The 27,206-nt window shown below is 37.2% G+C and overlaps 1 protein-coding gene across 1 annotated transcript in view; it reads left to right on the forward strand.

Moving 5' to 3' along the window:
- The first annotated feature begins 239 nt into the window (after window positions 1-239).
- The window catches only part of MDFIC (MyoD family inhibitor domain containing), a 45,644-nt gene continuing 18,677 nt past the window's right edge, over window positions 240-27,206 (forward strand). Inside the window, exons 1-2 of the mRNA XM_010004294.1 lie at window positions 240-330; window positions 10,320-10,451. Coding sequence (XP_010002596.1) covers window positions 240-330; window positions 10,320-10,451 — 223 coding nt within the window. The remainder of the gene's footprint in view (window positions 331-10,319; window positions 10,452-27,206) is intronic.

A 27,206-nucleotide genomic window follows, 5' to 3' on the forward strand; every position in this document is an offset into this window, starting at 1 on the left:
GGCCGCCGCCCCCCGGCCCCGCGGGTGCGCTCCGCAGGGTGGGCGTCGCGCCCGCCGCCGCGCCGCGAAGTTGCTGCCGCTTCATCGCTGCCCCTCCTCAGTCCTTCGCCCCCGAGCCGTGAGTTTTCTGCATAAAATACATTAACGAGCCCTTTCATTTGCTTGTTCCTTCAGGGTCGCGTGTTAGTTTTGTTGGAGGGGGGTGCAGGCTCTTTATTACTCGGTGAGAGAGCTGGCAGATGTCCCAAGTGAGAGAACCTCTTCCTCCGGGGCCTGGAGGGCCAGAGCAAGCTCCGACTGAAAACAGCTCTTTGATCTCTCTCCCTCGAGGTAAGTTGCTTTAAAGTTTCTCTGTAATTGTTGCGCCTTTTATTTGAATGATACGTTTGCTGTTTTGTTTTGTGGATTTTAACCCCTCTTCTCTTTCCCCTCCCCCGACTTCCCCTCTTTGGTTTAACTTTGTAACACTTTCATTTCCACCTTTTTATCATTTTAAGCCGAAATTTCTATGTAGGAAAAAAGATAAAAAATAAAATTATGCACTGATGTCAGCACCAGTTCTCAGTAGTTGAAGAACTAGAGTTATTCAGAGGCAGATGCAGCTCCTTAAAAATCACTGTATAGTTTTTCAGCTTTATGTTAGTTTAGAACCTCTTTCTTGTAAAGCTCTCCTTCCAGGTCTTGCAGTAAATTGAGAAAGGTTGATCCAGAAGCTGGAATGTTGTCCAGGTTGGAGGTCACTTTGCTGTTTCTTTCTTAGGTTACTATGTGAACCTGCAGCTAAAACCAGTTTCTGAGAGTAGTAACTTTTTTAGTACCAACTGTTCAAAGGTAGTTTAATATCTTAAAGGGAAATTCTCTAAGTTATGTCTTATTTGCATTTGCACAAAATGCACTGGCTATTCTGATCATCTTCACATGGGGAAGTTTGACAAGGTGTCTTGCAGGTTATCCTCAAATCAGGGAAGTGTGTTTGCTTCCTGAGTCCTGGTCTGTGAAGATGAGACTGATTTTTTTTATTATTTTTTTTTTTTGTCCCATTTACAATTACAGCTTTGTTTTTCAGAATCCTGTCAGGAGTTTAAAAACTCTCTGAAGAGCAGACAAATAAGCTTGTTCAAAAACTGTAACTCTTCATAACTGGTTAATTGGAGCACAGCCTGGTAACACAGTTGTGCAACTGCGGATTAAACATGCAGTCTTGTTTTTGTGACTTGGAAAATCAATAGCTGTGTGAAATCAAAGCTGAAGACTCTTTTGAGAAACCAGAAAGTATCTGTAGCTAAGTAAAAAATGTTCTGGCAGGGAGGCGTATTAAATTGGCTTATACTTATCTTATTGTTGGGTTGTTTTTGTTTGTTTGTTGGTTTTTTTTGTCCTAGAGAATGACTCATAACTTCTAAACAGTAAAAAATAATAATAAAAAAAGATTAGATACAGAAGATCAAGCATGCAGAACTGAGCTGTTAAGACTCATGATTTGGCCAGGAACATCAGTATCTGTGATACATGTTATTTTCCATGTGTTGTTTTAGCTGTCATGTGATGAAGTGGCCACACTGGTTGGATTCTGCATGTAGGCCATACATCAAAGTTAACTAAAGTTATAAGTCAGTGAACTAAGCAGCCTGGAAAGTGGTCTCATTCTTCCAGTGCCACTTTAGATTGAGTTTTCAGTATTAAATAGTGTCTTAAATGATGCCATTTTGTATGATTTTCAATACATGCTTTTCTTTTTATTAAAAATAAGGAAACAAATACTGATCTGTCCACACACAAGTCATGTGCAGAAAATCTGAATGACGCAATTACAGCTCGCAGCTGTTGAGGTGGAGGATTCTAAAGTTACTTTCTTAGGCATCAGTAAGGTGCAAACAATTGTGATGCATTGATTCAGGTTTGCTCACTGGCTGCACCTTTCAAGGCACACACTCAATTTTAAAGCATATGTATAGTTCATGGAGACACAAGACTGTTTGGATTTTTTTAGACAAGTCAGCTTTCCAATACATAATTAATATTCTGATGAACTTAGATTTAAGGATAACTGTGGATATTTGTTGCTTTTTTCTAGCCTAAGTCTGTTGGGGAAATGGGGGTGGAAAGAGGAAGAGGTGAGTTCATAACATTTCCAGTCTATATTCCAGCATTTCTGTTGTCAGCTTTGCAGTGTGTGGTTACAGGATAAGGTAGTCCAGATATTCCAGGACTGATGATCTAAGATAATAAGTCTGGGAATTTCAACTCCCCCTACTCTTTTATACTACCACTAGGACATCCAAAAGTACACTGACTTCTCGAGAATCTGACAATAATTTTAAAAGCTGTGGTTGAAATTCATATTACTTCTGGAAATAGGCTAGAGGTATTTGGAAAAATCTGCAATAATTTGAAATATAATTATGACTTTAGTTAAAATGACCTCATCATATTTATGTGATGACTTCATATATTTACAGTGAGATACTTGAAATCTGTGTCCACCTAGTAGTGAAGGTTCCTTAATCAGAAAAAAAAAAAAGGCTTATCTTGTATGTATAATAAAGTATTAAGTTCATTCTACTGGGAAGGGATTTTTGTTTGGTAACAGCATACTTTAATATGCTTTCTGTATTTGTTTAGCTGGTATAGTTACCTTATATCCTGACAAGGAACTTGCCTTCTGTAGTTTTATGAGGTATCATTAAAAAATTCAGATCTTCAAAGTGCTCCTTTAGCTTGCTATCATATATATTCAGATGCTGAAGCTGAATTGTATTTTTCCATGAAAGGAAGCAAAACTTCATCTGCATTTTAAATATTCGACAAATACCTATCCCACAACCTAAAGAAAAAACAGACAAAAGTAATAAATCTTAGACAGGTTCCAGGGATACACATCAGTTGTGGACATGATGAAAACTGTGAGTTGAGACATAATTTGGCCTGTAGATGTAGAATGCTCTGGCTTTCGCAACTGAAAGGAGCTTTTGTGTGGTACTTAAACCAACATTCTCTTTCACCCTCTCCCATGTCACTGTTACAAGAGAGCAAAGGAAATCATGGTATCTTCTTTTGTGGCCATGTCAATACTCAGTTGCAGTCTTTAAACCATTACCTGTGCCAAGGGAGTCTCCTGCTTTAAGGTACAGACTACAGGATGAAAAATTTAGCCTAATTTCTGCAAACATTAGTTAATTAATTTTTACCATATCCTTCCAAAAGTCTAAATCTGCTCATGCACCCTTGTTCATGATCTTAGTCATGTCCCTCTTCCACAGGCCTTGGAATCAAATTGTGAGTACTTATGTCAGTGTGCTGTGTAATGTAGACAGACCACTTCAGTTTGGCTGTCCCTAAGCAAGGAATGTGGCAATTAGTAACCATTAGCCTCTTTGCTTTAAGGAAAATGATTCATATGTTAGAGATCATGTTGTGATTATTGCTGGGAGTATGAGTAGACTTTTTTCATTAAATCCTCTGCATTTGAATAAACCATGAAATGAAAGAGGGGAATTCAATGAACATGAAACTATGTTTAGAGAATCAGGCCACATTTTAGAAAATGTAGGACTGTCATCTATAAAGTGTTTGGAATGCTTTTACTGCTAATTGGTAACTAAATGTAACCTAGAATAACAAGTGAATAAAATTTTAGCTTTCTCAATCTAGAAAGAAAGAAACATAATGATAATAACAACAGCCACTACCTGTTGTGAAATTGAGACGTAGTTGCACTTCAACAATAAGAACTTCCTAATAACTGATTAGATGATGGAAATACACTGGAATTTATTTATTTTAAATGAGGTGGAGGAGGAGGATGGAGAAGTCTAGTAGATAAATTAAGCATCAAGTTCTATAAGTGACTGTTTTCTCTGGTGCAAATGATGTCACTGATGGTGGAAGGAGATGCAGTTCTGATTTGGTGTCCAAAGAAACCATATTCAGCAATTAATACTTCCATTCAGAAAAGTCCAAAAAGCACGTGCTTCTTTTCAAGAATGTGATTGAAACATCTTCCTGTTTTCTGAACTTGGCTCTTTTCATGACGAGAAGCAGTAAAGGAACATGCTGGCTAGCTGAGATGGGGTGACAGAAGACTTACTGCAGGGAGTGTTTGGACACTCTTGAGGCAATGATTGCTATCACCATAATTACTGCTCTTTACCAGCAGTGTCTCAGTGTTATGAGTAATGGATTTTTATTTTAACAGTTAAGTGGTGCACTCAGATTGCTCAAATTTACCAAATGCTTTCCCTATATTTGTGTTCTTGCTTGGAATCTGACAAGAGTTGAGTAAATATGTGTTAATTTGTTTCATCATTGTCAGTACTGAGACATTTATTGAACGTTACTGACTAAAATACCTAAAACTTTCATAAGTGTCTAACTCTAAGTTTGTCATAAAAATATACTTCTGCTTTCAGTTTCACGTGCATGCCGTTCCAGTAAAGTGATTCATGTCCACATGGGAGTGATAGACTTGTATTTCATAAAGCTGACTGTGAAGGTCTTGCATCAAATTTGAAATACTTTTGTTCCATCTCACAGGCTAATTTTATATCAGAATAATTCTTATCAAATTCCATTCCAGGCTCTCAGAAGTTAGATTTCTCATTTTTTTAAAACTCTTGTTTTTTCCTAATAAGAAGCATCTAGAAATGAGTGCATTACACTAGGGTCTTTCTTTGGATCAGCAGTTCAGTTCGGAACTGAATCTCTTGTTCATTCCCACTTTGGTTTGGGGAGTGACCTGGACTGTATTCCTCTTGGACGAAATAATCTGAAAAATGGACTGCAGGAATGTGCCTAATGCACTCCAGCCATTAAAAGCCTTTGGTCTTTGAGATTAAATCTGAGACCTAATCCAAAGTAGAAAGCCCCTGGAACATGTGTAATATGGAATGTGTCCTTAAAATCAACTCTTTCACTGTACAGCCACACTTTTGTTGGCCCATGCTGTTCCTAATATTACCATAGCCACTGACTACTGCTTAGCTCCTATAAGAAACTGGTTTTGTACACATGAAACAATGTTGGATGAATGACAAATCTGTGACTGACTGCATGATAGTTAGTGTGATTATTTGTGAAAAGAAGTTTCACTTATGTTTTTTGACTTTTTAATGCTTTACATTACTTTTAAAAGAGTACCTAGTTGCATCTTGCTATTAATTTTTAATTTATTAGGGCTATCAAACTTAGTACATTCCTAGTTGCTCCATAGTTTGCATCTGGAAAATTCTGTGTAAGGACATTCCAAGAAGTTCAGTTTAATTGCTCTAATTTGAAAAGGCTGGTTTTTCAGTGGCATTTTTGAGACCATTGAAATCCACTGAAATGAGATTAAAAAAATTAGTTATGTTAGTTTTAAAACAGTCACACATCTAAACGGAGGCTTCCAACACCATAATTTGTGGATTATCAATACTAATTAGATTGTACTACCAGTTATTAATGAAATTACATAATTTCAGGCCAATAATAAAATGGAATAGGCATTCTGTTACAGAAATAGCACAGATGAACTTGTTTTGTGAAATACCTAAAAATTCCAAGCATTTCATAAACTAGCTAGTGAGTGTCAGTGCTAATGGTTGCAGTGTGAAACCTGGTATTATTATGGTTCCTTTGTGTCATTGTTGTGAACAGTGGAATTTTCAGTAGGAAATAGCATCCTCAGTGGTTCCTTGCCAGCGAGGATATTAGTGAACAAAGGAAGTGTTAGAAGTGCAGATTTGCTACATGCTCTTCAATCCCTCCCAGCTGCTGTAGGCTTGAGACAGAGAACCTTTTTATCTTTCCTTTTGGAAACATTCTTCAGCTTTTTTATTCCTCATAGATCTGCTTTTGTGTTCGGGTTTTGGTGGTGGGTTGTTTTTCTGTTGTTGTTTTTTGTTTTTGTAATTTCTCTTTGCTTTGAAGGACAAAATTCCATTTGGGTTGCACATGCATGTTTTAATCTGTGTCTGCTTGTTCAAGGATAACTCAGGCCTTCTGAGGACTCATGTTTACATCCTAGTAGCTGGGTCAAATTTGGGTGTCTAAGTAAACTTTGCCCTGTGCTTTCATCATTCCTCCACCCTTAAACAGTAAAACTCTTGGACTGTTGCTGTCTCTGAAGGTCACAAAGACTCCACTGTTCCAGTCTGTTCTGCCTGTCCCACTCTCCTTGTAAAGAATGATGTACTTTGGTTTCCAGAAACTTTTCCCAGCAATTGCTTTTGCTTTACTTGTTTGGAGACATCCACCACATTGCTGGTGAACAGAAAAAAAAAAGTGTCATAGCAACAAAGCCTCATTTTACATTCACAAAGTCCCTGTGTCAATAGACAAACGCCAAACCTGTTTCTCAAGTCCAGCTGTTGCTAGTCAAGCACTCCAATTGTTCACATGCTTGGAAGAGGTGACTGAGTCAGTGTATGGGTGTATTTGTCGTCTAATTAATAGACACCAGCTGCCAATCATGCTCTGAGGATGTGCAACCTACATAATATGGTCACTTGTTGCAATTTTTAAAATATTTTTTTTTTGCATGTTGAAGGATTGATTATTAAATAGTTACTGATGCATTTTGGTATGATTCCACATTTGAACACACTGAGACCTATTCCTGAGTAAATGCAAGAGGTATAGCAGGGCAAGTGAGGGCAGCTTGAGTGTCAACGTACCAATGGACAAGCACTTGGAGAAGAAAAGGTGGTTATTTGTAAAAGACTTGAGCTCTTTGAGATATGTCCTGCAAATGCACACCTGTTACCTAACTTCTTTGTATTTTCTATCAATTTTGCATATTAATTTCATGTCCACTCATTATCATAGAGAAAAATGGAATAAATATAGCTCTGAAAATGATACTTCACTTGGATTTTCTAATACATTTTCAGCAACTTTATAAAGGCATAGAATACAGTATTGGAAAGGATCTGGAAAGGTTGCCTTATATACTCTTCTTGCCCAACTATACATTAAGTCTTTCTTGACAATTCTGTCTCCTTGTTAATTTTTCTTTTTGACAGGGCTATTGTAATAGTAGCTTTGTTGCTGACCTAGACTGCTGAAATGTGTTTGTCGTGATGCAAAGAAATGTATGTAACCAGAGGTACATACTCCAAACTATACCAGACATTAACAGTCAGTGTTACAATAGTCTCAATTGGGAAAACAAGTTTTGATTTTATTAAATGCATGTGTTGCTGAGTAATTTTAAAAACAAATATAACATTATTATGGTGAAATTAATGTACTATAAAACTGATTTATATGTCCTTTAATAATTCAAATTACAAAAAATAAGAGTTAACTTTGCTCACTTATTTAATAAAACAATAATTTTGAGATGTGATTAAATTATTCTTTTCCCCGCAAAGTGGCTTACCATTGTCTTAAATATAGATATGATTTGGGCTGTTAACCATCTCAGTTCTATACTTTGCCAGCATGTTGTATCTCCTCCTTATTTAAACTTCAAGCTTGCATTAATCTCTACACAAGGGAAGCTGTGCCCATGCTTACCTTCAGGATAAACTGCAGGGTACTCTGCATGGATGGCACTCCTGCAGGGTTTTTGGCTGGAAGCCCTTCAGCCCAGGGGCTGCTGTTAGTGTAGAAAAGGAGCCTAGCCATACAGGTTGCTGGTCTGGGGGCTGAGTCATGGTAGATAAGATGTTGCTTTTGTGACATTACTTGGAGTAGCTTACGCAGGTTTTGAAGAGAGGTTAGATTTCTACCTCAGCACTGCCAGAATCAGAACACCATGAGTCTTTTCTTTCCATTATTTGGTCTGCTAGGAAGACCATCTCTTTTTCTTCTTGGCTCTCAGTTTTGGAAGTCAGTCACATGAAAGTGGAAGCGTGTACTAAAGGAAGCAGAAACTAAAATGGGAAGGAAAGATTACATAAAATATCTTAAGGTTAATCTTGATTAAAACAGAATTGTTAAAAATTTATTTGAAGAAGCAGTAGAAAAAAGCCATACACATCTATGGCCAGATCTAGCCATTAGTATTTGTGCCAGCTGTAGGCTTTATTAAAGCTGCTCTGGCACAGCATGACACATCAGAGAAGCAGAAGGTCTTTGCGGTGATTCTTACTGGACTAATGCATGTGTTATCTTACATAAACTGCTCTTACCGCTATTCTTATGCATCTAACACAAAAATAATGGCATCAAAACCCCACAAACTTGGGAGTGTTCTTGAGGCTGTGATAATGTGTGATTGGTTGAAGTTGGTATCTGATAGTTGTACCTCTAGAATAAAAATAAATAAAAATGTTAACAATCAAGACATTCCTTTGTATTAAAGCTGAGACCTGGTGCACATTTGAGGCAAAACAAATAATTAGGACAGCAGTGTTTTTCTGTTTCTAGTTTGCTGATGCATCAGAAGGGATGCATGAAAAAATCTTAAATAAATATAGGCCAAGGTCTACTTTTCCTAAAGCCCCATAGTACTAAGTCTGGCTGTGATGGAGGCAATTTTCTTCACAGCAGCCCCGCTGGTGCTGTGTTTGGGATTTGTGACTAGAACAATGTTGATGGCACACCAATGGTTTGGCTGTTGCTGAGCGGCACTTGGACAGCATCAAGTCTCTTTTCTCACTCTGCTGCTCCAGTAAGTGTGGTGAGGGTGCGTGGGGGCACTTTTCAAACACATTTGCACCTAATACCTAACTTCACAAGCAAAATCATCACACTTCAATGTAGTCAGATTTGTATCTGAGTGATACCAGGTGTAAATAATTTTTATCTAATGTCTGTTGAAGGGGTTGAAAAAATCTGGGATTTTTTTGGATAGAATGAGTATCTAGGTGAGATTAAATCATCAGGGCAAGATGCAAAACTCACTGAAGTCAATAGATATCTTCCCAATCACTTCAGTAACTTTACAGCAATCCCAGTTCATCTCAGGATGGGCTTGATGAAATATAGACAAGTTGTTGAAGAAATGGTGATGGGAGGGAGGGCTGAGAGATAAGTACCATGGAGGTAGATAGGTCAGACATTTCAGAGGGGGGAATTAATAGAAGGGGAGCAGCAGTGCTTGAAGGCACATGCTACTATACATACAATATGGCATATATTATTTTGAGTGATGTTCAATGCCTCAGTTTAATAGGGTGGATAACAAAGGCAGAAAGTTAGGATTTAAAATCAAACTGCTATTGGTTACATAAAGTAACCTTTAATATGTCGTGGTAGCAAAAAAAGATTTTTCTGTCTCAAGGCTGGAATCATTGCTTTCCTAGTGAATATGCTATTGTTACATTGTAATGAGTGGTGTATAAACACATTCTTGTCAGAAACAAAGACAGCCAATAGACTTTTCAACAGTTACTTGTTTGGATTTTCTGTAAATATTAAATAATCTATGTATACTAAAAAAATACCTGCCTGAAAATATTTACTGCTTTATAGATCTCTCGAGTAAGTGATAATCTGTCACTGCGAATAATGTGCAAAGTAATTCTAGTTTTGGAAGTGTTTTCTTGAATGTCAGTAGGAAAAATGTGTAGCAATCAAGAACAGAAAGATTTGTGTGTGTGTGAATTTGACTATTAATACATTAGTGACAGCAAAAAAGAAAGCTGTAACTTACCCTGGTTTGAGAAAATATGGGTCTGCATTTGTGATCTGGCAAAATAATCAAAACAATAAGATCTGCTATCTTGTGAAATAAGCTTAAGAATTCCTCAAATAAACTTACCATGGAAATTCCCCTGCATCTTGTATATACTTGGAGAGAAGAATTTTTCCTTTCATCATAGGCTAAATGTTGACTTTTACTCAGGAATGGCTTTTAAAGGCTATTCTCTTCAGTGAAATTAGGTAATTGTGTTATAATAAATTTTCTGAATTTCTTTGCTAATCAGTTTTGAAGTTTCAACAATATTTGTCTTTAATTATATGTTAATTGTGAATAAGAGAACAGACGTCTGTGGAATTTTTGTGTCTATTACATGCCAGAGCCACATGTTTGAGGGGAAAAAAATGTGGGTTTTTTTGTCTGACAAAGTGATTCAAATTTCTACCTGAAAATATTGTGAAAGGTAAATAAATATAAACAAACTCAACCATAACACAGTTACAAAAGCTGCTTATTTGGCATGATTAGACACAGTATGACTAAAATACTTCCTTAATGAGGAATTATTTTGATCTGGACAAGAGAACAAATTGAAAAACATCTTCATTAGAACTGCTTCTAAGGAAACTACATGAGATGCTAAGACAAGTTCTGTTTTATGCTGTCTTGTTTTTAATTTTCAAATATCAGTTTTATTCACATAGAAGAAAAAGATAATAAAAACTAATACCTTAAAATTTCTTTGACTTAGAAAAAAACAACCAGGAGAATACTGCACCAGGAGATAAGGAGATAAAACAGCCTTCCAGGAAGCAAAGTATACAACCAGAGATACAAGACCAGTCCATCTGGGGAAATCGCACTGATGGTGACCTCATCAGAAGTAAGTATTTCCAGAACAAATTGCTGCCATTTAGGCTCACTTACACAGTGTAACTGTATACTGCCTGTTGACTCAGTTAAATGTGTGTCAAATGCAATTGTGTTGCAACTATAATGTGTGTCTACTGAATTTATTTCCCAGAATGACTGGTGTCAGCATGCATAAGCAGCAAGTTCAAAGAAAGGTGTGACTTGAGTGGTGCAGTATAATGTAGACACTGCTGGCATCTACATTTTAATCCTTAATGTTCTATTCTTCTCTTATAATTCCTAATGGGATATGAATATTTAGTAGACTCATGAGCTGAAGTATGCAACCTGTGCTAGGTGTCATTGCCTTTGATTTCTCAGGTTATACATTTAGGTGGCAGAGTAAAGTATGCTGAACACAGTGTCTTCCAGAGGCACTGAGTAATGGTCAGATGTAAGTTTATAAAGAGGTTTGAATCCTGAAGTAGCTAGTCCTTTCAAAACTAGAGGAATGCTGTATGACAAGGTTTTAGGCCTTAATTGCTATGGAACTGTGGGGTTTTTTAAACTTAGTTTTTACAAGTCCACATGCCTAATGTGTATCTTGGATGCTTTAAAACATAAATATATATGCAAGATTATTCCCATTTTTCTGTCTTGAAGATCATATGCTGTCCAAAGGATCATCCACAATTGTACTCTCCTGACGCATTTTTTTTTCTGTTAACTGCCAGAGCTAATACTACTTTAAAATTCTGTGAATGCTTGAACATTAGTTACTCAAGGGAGGGGCAGCCTGAGAAACTGTTCTCTAATTACAGGGTGTATTCAGAAAGCAAAGGGACTAAATGCTGTGTGATGCTTCAGGTCTCTGAGTTTGTTTCTGACACAAACTTCAGGGTCAGTCTGTTTTTATACTGCACACTTACTACATGATACATAGTGGACTAAATTCATATTTCTGAGCCTGCTATTGCTATAACTGGTGATTTCATCTGGAGTTACCTTTTTCTTTTAGGTTTGTTTTGTTGTGTGGGTTTATTTTTTGTTGTTTGGTTTTGGTTTTTTTTGTTTGGTCTTGTTTCTGGTTTTGTTGGTTTTTTTTTTGTTGGGTTTTTTGAAGCTTATTTATGCATTGAACTTCTCTTAAACTGTGTTAGAATTTGAAGTTATTTTCAAACCTTAGTTAATATTTTTTTTCTAAATAATGAATCCCAGTGAATACTTACACATTTAATGTATTGAATAGTTATCTAGATTCTGTACAGGAAAACTTGAATGTAGCATGTCAGTTATTTATCTGAGAATTTGAAAAAATGGGGCTATAAGGAGGAAGATTTTTACTTCACAGTTTGAGGGTTTACCTAATTCCACAAAATCATTATTTTAGATCTAACTGTCTCTGAACAAGCAATTGCTTTGTGTTTGTGTTGAGGACATAGGAAGGTGCATATGGCATCTGCTGCTTTGGAGTGGCCTTCTCATTCTTCCTAGAGGCTCCCTTACTCCCAGACCCATGGGAAAGCAAATGTATGTGGTATCAGCTAGCAGCATGTCTGCCTCTGGCAGAAAAGGACCTGGGGGTTCTAATTGACAAGCAGCTGAATATGAGCCAGTAGTGTGCCCAGGTGGCCAAGAAAGCCAATGGCATCCTGGCTTGTACTAGAAACAGTGTGACCAGCAGAAGTAGAGAGGTGATTGTCCCCCCGTGCTCAGTGCTGGTGAGGCCACACCTGGAGTATTGTGTCCAGTTTTGGGCACCTCAATTCAAGAGAGATATCGAGGTGCTGCAGCAAGTACAGAGGAGGCCAACAAAGCTGGTGAAGGGCCTAGAGAATAAATCTTATGAAGAATGCTGAAGGAGCTGGGCATGTTTAGTTTGAGGAAAAGGACACTGAGGGGAGACATCATCAGTCTCTACAACTACCTGAAAGGTCATTCATTGTTGAGAGGTTGGTGCTGATCTCTTCTCACAGGTAATTAGCAACAGAACAGGAGGGAGTGGTTTCAAGCTGCAACAAAGTAGGTTTAGACTGGACATTAGGAACATTTTTTTCACAGAAAGAGTGGTTAGACACTGGAGTAGGCTGCCAAGGGAGGTGGTTGAGTCACCATCCCTGGATGTGTTTAAGGGTCATTTGGATGTGGTGTTGGTGGATATGGTTTAGGAGGAGTAGGAATGATGGTTGGACTCAGTGATACCAAGGGTCTTTTGCAACCTGAATGGTTCTATGATTCTCAACTCTTGAGGAAAAGACCAAGGACAGTAGGGTGGTTCTGTGCTTCATGTAATCTGTTCACTGCAGGGATGTACTGTAGTGGCTGCACTGGGCAAATGGCTGAGGAAAAGGTACATTTTTCAAAATACAGGAGAAATTACAGCAGATTGTTCAAATCCCTGGCAGTGAAAGAAGAGTAAAGTGACTTGAGAGCTACATGTTGTTACATGTCTCTGTGATGGGAGGGTCACCTGAATTAAAAGAGTAACAGGACAAAGGTTAAAGAGAGGATAAAATCCTGAAGTAGGTATGTATGTATGATGCAGTGCTCCAGTATGCATAAATGCTCTTCCTGGAGTCACTAATAGTTTTACCTTTGACTTTGTGAAAAGCAAGTTTAGGTGAAAGCTGGAAGTTTCTAAAACTTCTAGTCTTAACAGAATTTTGTATAGAATTTTGCCCCTCTACTCGGCTCTGGTGAGACCCCACCTGGAATACTGTGTACAGTTCTGATGCCCTCAGCACAAGAAAGATAAAGACCTGTTGGAAAGGGTCCATAGAAAGGCCACCAAGATGATCAAAGGCCTGGAGCACCTCTGCTATGAAGACAGCCTGAGAGAATTGAGGCTGTTCACCCTAGAGAAGAGAAGGCTCTGGGGAGACCTTATAGCAGCTTTCCAGTACTTGAAAGGGGCCTACAGGAAAGCTGGGGAGGGGCTTTTCATCAGAGAAGATAGTGATAGGACAAGGGGCAATGGTTTTAAACTGAGAAAGGGGAGATTTAGGTTATATATTAGGAAGAAATTCTTCACTATCAGGGTGGTGAGGAACTGGAATGGGTTGCCCAGGGATGTTGTTGATGCCCCATCCATGGAGGCTTTTAGGATGAGGTTTTGTGTAACCTGATCTAGTGGTAGGGTTCCCTGCTCATGGCAGGGGGGGTTTAACTTGATGACCTTCGAGGTCCCTTCCAACCTTAATGATTCTATGATTCTAGTGGTTTAATTATGAGACATGTTTGAGTAGCTGCTATGCTGCTATCCTTTCTTTGCTTCAAATTAATTATTTTTTAATCATTAATGTTCCTGTTCCCAAAGTCTTCTAGATAGAAGAAACAAAAATGGTGAAATTAAAGCAGCTTTGTTTTGTTCTTTTTTGGGAGGGGCTTTAGCTACAAGTAGGAAAATCTGTTGTATTTTAAAAAACCTGAGGAACAGTGTTTGGCTCAATTGCAAGTACATTGTTCAGTTTGTAAAAGTTTTACGACTTGATCTACCTAATAGCTAAAGTTCAAAAAATAGAAAAAGTAGAGCACAGAGAAGCTTGATAATCACAAACATTACTTAGATACTTAATCTTAAGTAACTAGTATTGAAGATTAGAATGGCTGTGATTCAATATTTATGCAGAATATTGTATATTGGAAGAAGCTTGAGGTTAGAAATAAACAATGTTTTGATCATTATGATGTACTTTGAAAATGTTTCTTTGAATTGTTTTAGACAGGGCATTCTTTAGTTTTCTTAGGTGTCAACAACTATTCACTATTCTAATGATTCAGTTTCTTTTTTTCTCATGCAGAATGTTTTCCACCCCCACAGTTGCTATATACTCCATTAGTGTTAGCCTTAGTTTTCACTTTTTAAATATTTCCAGCATTTACTTTCCAAGGTTCTCCTTGTTTGCAGCTGTTTTATCCTGCTGTTATGTGGAAGTAAATTAATCAGTCAGTTGTACTGGCACACCAACAACAGAGGCCAGTGTTAGAGACTCTGTAATGACTTCATAATGTATGATTTCTCATTTGCACTTGTGAACTCAGTTTACCAGGCAACGTCAATGAACTAAAATGCTGCTCCCATTTTCCACAGTAACCCGTTTTCAGTTCACCTTGCCCTTGCAGTTCTTTTCACAAGCCTCCTTTTTTTTAATCTCTAGATGATGAGGTTTCCCCCAGATTAGCCTTTTCTCCAGCTCCTTTGGGGCATCCCTTCTCCCCCAGATGAAAATTCTTATAATATACTGGGTAAATGGCTAATCTTATGGGAAGCTTCAACCAAGGATTTTAATTGGTTTTGAAAAGAGCTTGGGAGTCATGGTAGAGGAATATTAGATTCCAGTGCACCAGTGCTTCAAAAGGTTACTGTGTACTGGCATATAAACAGGAGAGAGCTAAATAAGAAGAAAATGGTTGTATTACCTTTCAGTATTAATTGTTAATGCACTTGCGTAACTGTTACTGGAATACCGTGTTCAGTTGGAGAAGGGTCAGGGGAGAACCACAAATATCTCAGGAATGACTGGAGTAGTTGAAAACATGCCTTATTGTGGAAAAACTGGAGTTCAATCTGTTTAGTGTTAATAAGGGGATAAAGAGGTGCTTGCCTAGTCCCTGAGAAGCAAGATTCCACAATGAGCAGAAATTTGGTAAGACAGTTCTTCAACTGTAGCAGACAAGGGGACAACTAGATAAAATGTCTGGAAGTTCAGTTGGACTAGAGATAAGGTGTACATTTTTTAGCAGAGTATTTGAGAAATAGAAGAGCTGCCAAATAGTTGATCTTTTTAGGTGTGTTAAAATGGCATTACAGTGGTCAATGCTATCCATATCCTTCATTCTTAGAACCTGAGTAAGGGAGAATCTCTTTTTCATAGCGCTTTCCCCAGACTGGGAAAACCTCTATATTTTCCATCTCAGGTATTCTTCAAAGCAGCAATGAGATCTATTCCTTTCCCATCACAGATGCACAGTAATTTTGTGTTTTATCTCAGGCTGTAGAGGTCCTGCTTTTCAAAGGAACTTAGCCTTAGAATAGCTCCATCTGCTTTTCATTTTTCTTCAGCAGTGCATTTTAAATATCTGCAAACACCTTCTGCTTATTGTCATTGTGTGACCTGGTGGCCTGTAATGGAGATGTTCTGTTATCACTCACCTTTGGCAAGTGAGAAAGAGTGAATGTTCAAATATGCAGGAGGGCAACCTCTGACTGTAGGAATGAAGCCATAGGAGTTTTTGCTGCTCTGCATTACCACAGTGTCTGGCTTTGTTCTTTGTGGAAGGTTGGGTGTACTTTTCCCCTCGGAAAAAAAAAAAAAAAAAAAAAAAAAGGCTATAAAGGTGGATTTCAGAATATTTAGGCAGAGTTTTACAGGGGGTACTAGGTTATCATTGATGTGTGCTGTTATGTAGGGGAAGAAATGTTTGGAAGGGAAGAAAATGCCAGTCCTGAGCACTATTTGCTTGTGAGGATTTAATCTCCTTTCCAGTTCTCAAGCAGGACCTTAGCTATGTGATATTTAAGAAAACAAAAAACATCTACCCATAGATTCAAATTGTCATGAATAATTGATTAATAATAATCCAATTCTCAAGATTAAATACCTAAAATATGCCCATGTTTTACAGATAGAAAGGTCATTGCTATCCATCATTTCCTAGCTTCAATTGCCTCTTTCTCCTCCAGGAAACACCCTCCTGATAAGAGTGGTTCTACAGAGAAATGGATGCTTCATTCAGCTCTGTGGGGATTAAATAATTTTGCCTGTTCTTGTGCCCACTATTTAATTACTTAATTCTTATTTATTGCATTTTGTTTGAAATATAAATCTATTATAGTTTTTATCTTTTTTCTGTATTTTTATGTGTACAATTTTACTTTACACAATTCTTTATTTAATTTTAACATCTGGAGATTCCATTTTCCTACTGGCTAACTGGATGATTTCCATAGTTTAAATTACATAGTTTGGGTTTGGAACATTTCTCCCAACAAGAAGCAGATAATCTGCTGTTAGAACTGTTATTTTTGTTTTATATTAATTCAAATACCTTTTCTTGGCTAATTTATAGTGCACAGTCATCTTGCAATTACTGTGATTTCAAATTACTGTGTTTATTCTGTCTAAAAAATAGTGCAAAGTGCTTGAGATAACTTAAATGATACTCTTCAAAGATAGAAAGTATGATAGATACAGTCTTGCAGTGTAACTGAGTGTGTGAGTAGAGAAATCATGCAGAATAGATTTATGGAAATTATTCAAAACGTATTGCTGAGTCTGAAAGGTGTATTCTTCTGGTTAAAGAAGCAATTTGTGTACAATGTTCCCAACATACTCAGCTATGTGCTTCATCTGGCTGTAAAAAAAAAGTGTGAGCTTATGAATGTACAATACTTTAATCAGTTCAGTACTTAGATACAGGAACGTAGTATTGCTGTTTAGATGCTACCTATAAAGAAGGTAAAATGTGATTTATTCTGATAGTTTTGTACTGATTTTGGCTGAGAAAGAGTTAATTTTCTTCATAGCTGTGCACTGGGGTTACACCATGCCAAGTTTCTCAGCTACCAGGTAGTGAAATACAACTTTGATTATATAAACTGGAAAAAAGCTAGGTATGTTGTACAGCATATTCTGGGTATTCATGCCAGTCACTATAAAGCATCTCATAAAGGTGGTAGTGCAAATTATGCTGTTTAGCAAAATTTTGAAAGGCAGGTCAGTGCGTTGTGCATCAGAAGTAGTAGGGCCTGTGAAAGACCCATGGATTTGCTCCTACTAATGAAGAACTGGTTGAGGCTGAGGAGAAGAGTGAACAGTAGTGCTCCTGCAGTAGGCTGAGAAATACAAATGAGAAATCAGAAGCTTCTGGTATTGGGATACCAAGAGACTAAACATTTTCACTATTCCAAACAAACTAATCAGAGTTTGCAGCTGGTGCACATGTATGCAGCTGGAGCTCTTGTTCTGGAGCTACTGTTCACCTGAGTCTTGATGATTCAGCTGGGGTTGTTTAGATTTCCCTCCTTCTTTTCTTAATGGAGAATGGTGATACACATTTTCCAGTCTATACCTGGAAAACTTGTGCAGAAGTATAGGCTGCTTCTTGCTGAAAGCATAACCATCATCTTGCCATTTTGATTTCCTCTAGGAATTTCTAGGATCAAACCTGTCAGCTGAGACCATTTTACATCCAAGGAATTTCACATCTCACTGTTGCACAACCACAGCATTTTTATTTAATTTTCATTTAATCCTCTCCTGGGAAGAAAGGCATTTTCACGGATAGCTGTATCTTTACAGTAGAGTCTTCAGAGTTTGAGACTGGGCCTTTGGTGTTTACAGAAGTCGCCAGTGCAATGACCCCAGAGTTGCTGGAAATAGTAGTCCATATTTGTAAACAGAGTTGCTGTGGGATGCAGGTGTTTTATATGTAGCCTGTCCCCTTCAACTTGATTGATGGTTTTGAAGCAATGCAGTTAATGGTGGACTGCAATGGGTGGGGAATTTGTATGCTCTGTGGTGACTCCATGTGGAGATGTAAGCTTCTTGCTGTTGTTGACCCACTTAAAGAACAGTAGTTAAACTTCAGTGAGAACTTTAAACTGCACCAGATGACCATAAGATAGATGCATGTATTCTGCATATCACTAGGAGCCAGAATTACCTGGAGCCTTTCATTTTCTGTTTTACCTTCTGAGTCTCAGAACATCATCTGAATGTATTGTCTGAGGCTGAGGAAATTTGAATGACAGTAATCATCAGTACCAGACAAAGGTGAAATTCTTCCAGTAAAGTGAAGATTACTGTGCTGGCTGTGTTTGAGCCTGAAGTAAATTATATCTTAATTTCAGAATATTTTCCTTTGTTGTATTGGTACTGTCTCAGAATTAATGTGCTGTTATGCCTAGATGGGAAAGAATATTTATATTCTTTTCCTGATTAGTTTCTCTTATAGAGGGAGAAGTACAATGTATTTGTAGTGGTTCCTTAAAGAGGAAAAGTAATAAGACTCTGACTGCATTCTGTGTGAAATACACTACAAAACCAATGAGTGTGTGGTTTCAGACTGCTATTTTCAGTACTAACGGTATTCAGTTAGCCATTTTTAGCAAAGAAAACACCAAATTACAAAGTGCATGAAAGTATTGTCATGCAAGTTGTACTTTTAGAAACCTAAAATGGTTCCTAAAAACCATTCTGGCAAAATGTCTTGAACTTAAACCATGGCAAAAATTATCCTAGTTTTTGTCTTTTTAAATTTTACTTTGCTGTCATGTGTGTGGTACTCTTGAAGTAGGCTTATAGATCTGAAAAGTGGTTTGTATATTGTGTGTCAATGAAAATGATTAAATTAATACTTTCAAATGTAGGCAGCCAAAATAGTTGTCATGCTTTTGAATTTTGTATTTACTGATCAAAAAATGAAAGATTAAGAGGGGCTCATGGTCACACCAGAAGGCTTAGCTAAGAAATTATGGTTACAGATCTTTTGTCTTTAAATAGCTATCCAGAGGAAAGAAAGGTCTGAATACTACTTACCTGTTCTGCATCCTGGTAATATCTGCAGTACAAAAACACCCACAAATACCATTCCCTGAAGGTATTTTTTTTGAATGACAGAGAAAAAAACAGGAGCAAATGACTTATTTATGTGTCTTGATGGTGGGTTTGCATTTTCCCTTAAAAAATATATATATAAAAAAATAATTATCTAAACCCAGAAGATCCCTTTGAAAAACATTAAAAAAAAAACACAACTGTGGTCACTCAGGCTATTTCTAATATTAGTTTTTTTTAACTCATTATGCTGATGAAGTAGGCCTCCAGAAATACTGAAGCTTAATTTAAGAAAACGATGAACTATTTGCCACCTGAGCTTTGGAAGTCTGAATTTTATATCTGGACCTGTGAAAGTTAGAAGCTTAAATTTTACTTTTAAACCTGCCTCCTTAAAATTCTATGCAGTGTCTCGATTATCATGTTCTTACTTTAATCTGAAGCTATAAATATTATGGTATTTGTTTAGAGACAATCGTAAGAGTTAGCAATGCTAATGTTAATTGGAGCAGAATTTCAACTAAGAGACTATTTCCGGTTGCAGAGATTCCTCAAGTTGAAGTGAGATTTATTGATTTACAGCTCAGACTTAAGGTTGTATAATGTTTGCATAAAATGTTATGAAGTTTGCTTTTGAAACAAGTCAAGTAGAGCAAACTGTTAGGAAAACCTATAAAAATTGTGGTCTGTGCGTCAGATTTGCCCTTCAGGGCAAGTTTTTGCCCCAGAGAGACCGCACAAGCCTCTTGCCCATTGCTCAGTGGAGCAAGAGCGAGGCTGCCTTCAAGTCTGGGTGGCTACAAAGTATGTCTTTCTTAAAAAATCAAACCTCTTAGCTAGTTAGAAGGCATGTGCTCCTTCTCAGCTCCCTTCAGTAGATGCATATATTAACAGCATTCTAGAAGTTGCAAGTTGTAATAAAATTCCCATTGTAACAGAATAGCAATTAAAGATTCTTATGCTGGCTGTGAGACAAATGTCAAACCAGGCAAACGTTTTAGGTCTCTACAGCTGAGAAGTATAGGAGATTACTGAAAAAAAGCTCCTTTTGTTTGAACTTCAACATAAAGGAAACGTGAAGGTTTGGTGAGAAGATTTGGGATCTGTCTTCCTGGAAAAGTTTATCTGAGTGATCAAACTTAATTTTTCATAGAAATGATACTAAAAAAATAATTGGATGGTGAGGCAGGACATGGATCTAACTTTAGGTAATGCATGTGTAGTTTTCATGTATATAATTTTATTAAATTGCACCAGCTTGTTTAACAATTTAGTATTTCCTAGATACTTGCTTTGTAACTATGACCTTATAAAGTATTTCTTTACCTCAATATATATTCTTTTTACTGTATGCTTTATAGTGATAATAGACACTATCATATTTATAATGTAAAGTCAATGCTGAAAAATATTTTTATATTGGAATAGCTCTTTCAGCAGACTATACACTAATCATTCTATAAAATATCTAGCACTGTACATTCATGCATCTGAAGTAGTTATTAAGATCTGCATGTTTCATAATGGTCTTAATCACAGCCATTCTGTAACATCTTTAGTGCTGGATCAAGACTCAGAAACTTGAAACCAGTATTACGTTTACTAGCTATATACTTACAACAAATAAGACACTGTTTAACTTTTAAAATATATAGAAAGGGGGAAAGCAACAGGCAATACAATTTTAGAAAGAGGAATTCTAATAAATGTTGTCTTCTAAAAAGTTGTTTTTAAAAACAAGTTCCCCCTTTCTCTTGCTTCTTTCCTTTGACTCTTCCTTCATCTACTTCTCTGTCCGCTGGATTTTCTGATTCTCATCTGTTGGATAGTGTTATGCCTGAGGAATATTTTCCCTGCAAAATTAATTGATAAACTCAGTTTAATTTTAAGTAAATCACCATTTTGTTTTGGACGTTTGTATATTACAGAGCATCTGCTACTCTCAGAGAGAGTACAGCAACAAACAGCCTAGTGGAGAGACTTTGCTGTGCTCTGCTTCCTTCTTCAACAACAGAAATAATCTGACAGAGGCTTTCTTTTGTTATCTTTTCTGCATCCACGCCGGGGATTCTGCCGGGATAGCTGGAATAGAAGTTTAGGTCTCACTATTAAGATTCTGTTGGATATTTTTGAAACAAGTCCTTATGCAAAAGGAGAGGAGACGTGTTTGATTAGCACAGGGAGTAATGTCATTTGGTCTCAAAATACAAACTCAGAGCTAGAAGTGCATTTCATGGTGAGTCTAATGGAATTAAATAAAAACTTTAGGTGATTTAGGAAAAAAGTAAAGGATATGGATTGGTGATACAGTAGTGGTGGAATCAAACTTGGAGGAGTGCTGAAAGTCGGTTCTCATTCTTAATAAATTGTGCTGTCCTCTTTCCCGTATTTATTTTATAAGGTAGAAGAGAGAAAAGATTGACCTATCCCTATTATAGTTACTGTCTCTAAGCCATATTTCTCTTTTATGTTTGCGTAGTTGTCTCTAGTTCCCCCCTTGCACTTTTTTGTTGTTTGTTTCTTTGAACAATCCGCACTTCTTTGTCTATTACTATTACGTATTTGTAAGCAATGACAGGAACGTTGTGCTTAGAGGCTGACTGGAAATATTTTTGAAGTGCTTCCAATATAAAGGTGTGTTCACTTCAGCTTCTCTGTGTTAATATCAACATATAAGCTATTTTGTAAGTAGTAATGAACCTTCTTATTAAAATTAGTATTTTGACTATTGGAGAATGAATAGTAAATTAAACATTATAAAAAAGCACTGTGCATTCATGGAAAAAACAAACCCCACTTTTAAATATTGCAACACACTTTGAAAATCTCATCTTCTGGAGTAATATGTTTAGGTGAGATTTAAATTCTCATAAAAAACCCAAAAAAATTAACCTGGTTTTAACCTGTAGCTACTGACAAAAGCTGAAAGATAAAGACTCAAACTTGACAATGCTAATAAAAAGGATGTATTTTTAAAAAAGTACTGATGAGTTTTACTAGTTTGGCTTGCCAGTACTGCACTGTGCAGAAACAAGGAATTTTGTCTAAATTAGTATAATACTAATTACATATAAGGTCATAGGGAGATTCCAGCAGCCCAAGATCATGGTATGGCACAATAAAATGTAGCTAGTTGCACTGAAGGGAGAGTAAAGAGAAGGGTGCTGGAACTAATTCCCAGTGGCAGGGCTATGGCAGTAGTGCAAATAAAGTGGCAGATGGCATGAATCTTTAGAAGAGTGGATAAAGATGTATCAAAACCTGTGTATTTCAGTTGTTTTGGCAGTTGTTTGAATGATTTCCTAAGAGCTTTTCTGTTGGGGGCCAAGAAATGCAAGGAGGCTGGTATGTTTGCCACAGAACAGTTGCAGTTTGGGCTGCAGTTTGCAGGCTGCAGTTTGGGTCAGCCATCACCAGCAGAGTCGAGATGCTGCTGCTGAGCAGGACATGAATCCTTCTGTGGAGCTGAAGGCTTGTACAAGCAGCAAAAAGTTATTTCTCACATATGATGTAGTGGCTGTCTTTGCTATGAGAAAAGGGTTGTCACTGTACTTTGGATCTTTTTGGGTGAGAGAAGGTTGCTGCCTGAGCTGTGACTTTTTAAAGCTCTTGAATTGTAAAAGGACAACAAAACATAATGTAACTGTAAATTCGAGTGCTTTCAGTTTTAAATGCTGTTTCTTTTTTATTAAATCCTTCAGCTAATTCTCAAAATCTTGTAATAAAATTATCTTAAATAAAAGAATGGACATTTTTAAGTATTGTGAATAACACTGACATAGCACAGATTTCACTGCTGTATTTACACTTCATTTAAAAAATTGTGATTAGTGTACAGAAGGATTTTCTTTTTTTTTTCCACAACTGAAGGGAAGTATGTCTTTTAAATAAGACAAAACAAAAGGTTTTCAGAAAAAAGATCCTTGTTGCAAGAATCACTGATTCAAAGCATGGGCCTCGTCCACATTTAAATGCTACTTAGAAGTATTTTTAAACAAAAGGTGAACTAAATAAACTTCAGTGAGCCAAATAATGTAGTTTTGTATGTTGAAAGAAATAATTTTAATATTTTTAACAGAGAATGAAAATTATTCCTGAAGTAAAGCTGAATGCTTTTAAATATGTTGAAATAAGAATACTCCCTTTCTGTATGTTAGTGATAAAACCCAGCATTCTGCTACTATTAGTCAGTTCTGTAGTACAAGAATTTGCAGGCTACTGGCCTCTACTATATTGAAATTATTTGGGCACAATGATGTCACAGAGATTTAGATCTTGTTTCATGAACAGAGTGAGTGGAATACCAGAATTTTAGCTCAGTACTGGGATGAAAGAAAAAAGTTTTATAGGTAATTTCACTGCATTAGCACAATTTACCTGTTCCTTCAGATAATCTGGTACTTTCTATTTTGTGTTAATGCATTTGTTTCTCTGAATTTTAGTTCTTGTAGCTGTTCATCACTGATGTGACACTGTGTTTTTTCTAGCAGGACAGATTTGTTACTGTGTGGTTGAGATACCAGAGTCTTCTTGTGAATTGTTTTGAGCAGCTTATGCTTTGCTTCCTTTCAGGAAATTAAGTGCATCGTTTTTACAGGAAGTTCAGTGTTCACCAGACACGGTCAGCAATCTGACTTTTGCTCTGCTCAAAGCGATGTGTGTGTGTGCAGCAGCCAAAAACGCATTTAGCATATTCTTTTTTTTTCTATATTGAGTTCATATAATGGAGGTCATGTATGAAAGCTTGGCCAGGGTGGGTGGGTTTGTCCAGCTGACTCAGATAGGGGACTTGTGCTCAGTGTTGTTGACAATGGTTGCATTTTAAGTACATTCAGCTTTGAATTGAACACACAAATCCCTTAGTTGACGGATTTTTACATTCTGAAACATAACATTGCCTTTCCTGTCAGCGTATGAAATTACTCTTCTAGTGTAAAACAAAATTAAACTGCCTGTGAGGTGGGGAAGGGAAAGGGCAGTGAGGTCTAAGGCAGAGATGCAGCCTTTACATTGGGGTTGCTTGCAGTTTTGAATCTAGGGAAGGAAACAGAGAATATAGGTTTTTCCAAGGACTCTGATAAGAGGACTTTTCAAGGTGTATACTCAATAATCTGACTTCTAGATCTTGCATAAAAAGGTGTTTTTTTTGTGAAATTGTGCTATATCTCTTCAACGCACACTGAAACAGTTCAAAAAGGAAAAGAGAGCTCTAATTTCTGGGTTATCCTGGTACCAGGCTGGTGCATTAGTGGCATAAAGCAGCCCAAGAACCAGCGTTGGGTATGGTAGGTCTGCCTGGACTTTCTGTGTGTGACTGAAAATCCTTTGGTGCCCTGGGGTCCCTGGAGTGTTTTGGGATGAAGGAGCCCCACTCATCCAGCTTGTGGGCATAGCAGCCAAGTGGATTGGTGACAGGGATGGTGTGCCAGTCTCCTTGACCCTGCTTGCCATAAAGGAGTTATTGTAGCTGAAGGATATCCAAAGCAGAGAGTAACCCTCCTCAGTGGATTTTATGTTGTCCATGCAGATACATGCTGCTGCTTGTCTTTCTCCTCACACTTCGCTTTTTCAGGATCGGGAAATAGGTGGTCACTTACTTCATTCCCTACTATGTTTACACATCTTTCTTCTCTTACTGACAGTCACTCCATTAACTCCAGTGCTGTCTTCTGGGTGGTTGCTATGTGTGCTTTTTTCTTTTGATGTTTTTGCCCTACTCATGTCAATAATGTAAAATCCCAGGTTTTAGTCTGTTCCTTGTGGTTACTGTCCATGTGCTTATCATGTTCCATTTTTCTTGCAGCTGTGCTTTCTCTCTTTCTTCCTTTGCGTTTCTGGTACTTGATATCAGCTGATGCCAAACTTAGCATCAGCTCTTGGTTATAAGAAAAAATAGCAGAGAAGAAATAAGTGCAGCAAAGGGATCAGAAACTTGTTTATCAATGTATCTATTGCTGTTTTTCTACTGATATTCTGTGTTTTCCATAGAATAGTTTGTGTTGGAAGGGACCTTTAAAGGTCATCTAGTCCAACCCCCTGCAATGAGCAGGGACATCAACAAGATAAAATTGCTCAGCGCCCCCTACAACCTGACCTTGAATTTTTCCAGGGAGGGAGCATCCACCATGTCTCTGGTGCCTACTGTGTTTTTACATCACCCTTTCTTTCTTGCTGTCATTCTTGTTTTACTCCTTTTTTAAAATTATGATTTTTTTTCTATTTCTGCATCTTATTACTTATGAGTTATAGAGATGACAAAAGACAGACCACTGAAAACAGAGGATCAGATTCACACTTAAGGGGGAGCACTTTTTGGAGTCTTGTGAAATTTTATCACTTCTGTGAATGGAGGACTAGAAATCAAGGGAGCAGTGAACATTAAGGGAATTGTTCATTCCAAGAATTTACCTTCAAGTTCTTTTAAAAACAAAATACAGCTAGATGTTACTTATATTTGTAGGAGTTTAACTGAACACTGTAATCTTGTCAACTGAAAACACAGTATAAAATGGTCAGTGGAGAATAAACCTGATCTTTGAGTATATTCTCACTCTGAGGCAAATGGTGAATGTGCTAGGCTGAGAAGCTACTTGTCTCTCCATCCCACATTTTTTTCCTGCAGTAGAACGGTTTCTAGTTTGTCAGTCGTCACTGGGGTTTCGAGGAAGGGAGCAGGAGATGCTGGAGCCAAGAGGACCTGTTTGTGCACTTGCCCAGGTTATGGCTGTTAATGACATCGAGGTTATCTCCCCTGTGTGGTACATCCTGCGGTGCCGCTTACAAAGCAATACCCAGCAAGCTATATCCTGTTGTTTGTAGCTTCTCTTTGATGTTTGTTATTTGATTTGAGAACAAGTAACATAATGGTGAGGGGCATCCAAACTGTTCCAATACTTGACTTAATGTCTTAAATTCCATGGGACACGAGTGCGTCTTTATGCAGTAGTATAACCATATGTTGTAATAGGTACTAATTGCATAACTACTGTAATTGTCATGCCAACAGCTTGGATTACTTTTTTATGTCTAGTGGTTAATTAACTTCCTTTTAAAATTAGAGCTCCAGAAGCAAAGCATTCTTTTCCTCAGTGAGAGGGGATTGTATTTGGTCCTTTATACTTTGGACAACTGTCTTCACATTTATTACAATACTGATTATTTGTGTTTCATAACTAGGTCACTTTCAGTACTTTAGAAATTAACATGACTAATTTTCTGAATTTTGGGGGGTATTATTTTGTTCTTGTATCTGATTTCTACAAGACAAATTTTAAAAAAAATCACCTTCAGAAGTAATCAATTAATGTGTAAAATTCTATGGAGTGTTGGAATGGTGACTGTAGGTTAACCTGCCACTGCACACGTCTTTGCAATAACTGCCACTGCGCAAAGTAGTTGCGATGCTATGAAACATAGGAGCAGATACACTGCAGTTCTTTTCCAGTCATCTAGCAGAATGTATAAGGAGAAAATACATAGGTAAGTGTTGCAAGTGAAAAACTTGCAGTACAACTTCCAGCTTTTGAACACAGTTCTTTATAGCAATTTATGCTCCAGTTGTCTGGGTGCCTGTTACCTGCGATGTCCTGTTTTGTGTTTGACTCTTCTCTTGGATTGTTCATGGTGAGCTACTGCTGCTTGTTCTCAAGAAATGAAAATCTGTAGGCTACAGTAAGAACCATGTTTTACTTTAAGAAGATGTCGTGTAACAATAATTGCATTATGAGAATCATCTTTATTTCTTGCTATATTGTGATCTAGCAAGAACTTCCATATCATCCTCAAAGTTTATGACAGAGGGCAATATTTTCAGTCTCACAAAAAATATTGTTAATGATAGCAAGATTTCTATATGATAAAGGAGAATTTACTGATAATCTAATGCTAATTAGAAGACAAGGATATTTGAATTTTGAGATAATTGTTCAAAGATAGGTAATTTTAAAAAATGCTAAGGATTTGCTGTTTGCTGTCATTAGAAAAAATCAGCAGGCATTTCTTCACTTTGTAAAATCACTTCTGGAAAGAGGCTGTATAAATAGAGAAATTCGCTTCACATTTTCACTGGGAATGCCTATCTGCTTTGTAAACCTTTGCCTACCAGCCCTTTTCATGCTTCCCTGTGGTAACTGCTTCTTTCTGGTTATGTCAAAGACATCTGTATACAATTCCTGCAACCCTTCAAAGGGTGTGTAAGGTCCTGCAGTGCTTCCAAAGGAAGGCACTGC

The sequence above is a fragment of the Chaetura pelagica genome, unplaced genomic scaffold (assembly GCF_000747805.2).
Source record: "Chaetura pelagica isolate M959 unplaced genomic scaffold, ChaPel_1.0 scaffold68, whole genome shotgun sequence".
NCBI classification, from domain to species: domain Eukaryota; kingdom Metazoa; phylum Chordata; class Aves; order Apodiformes; family Apodidae; genus Chaetura; species Chaetura pelagica.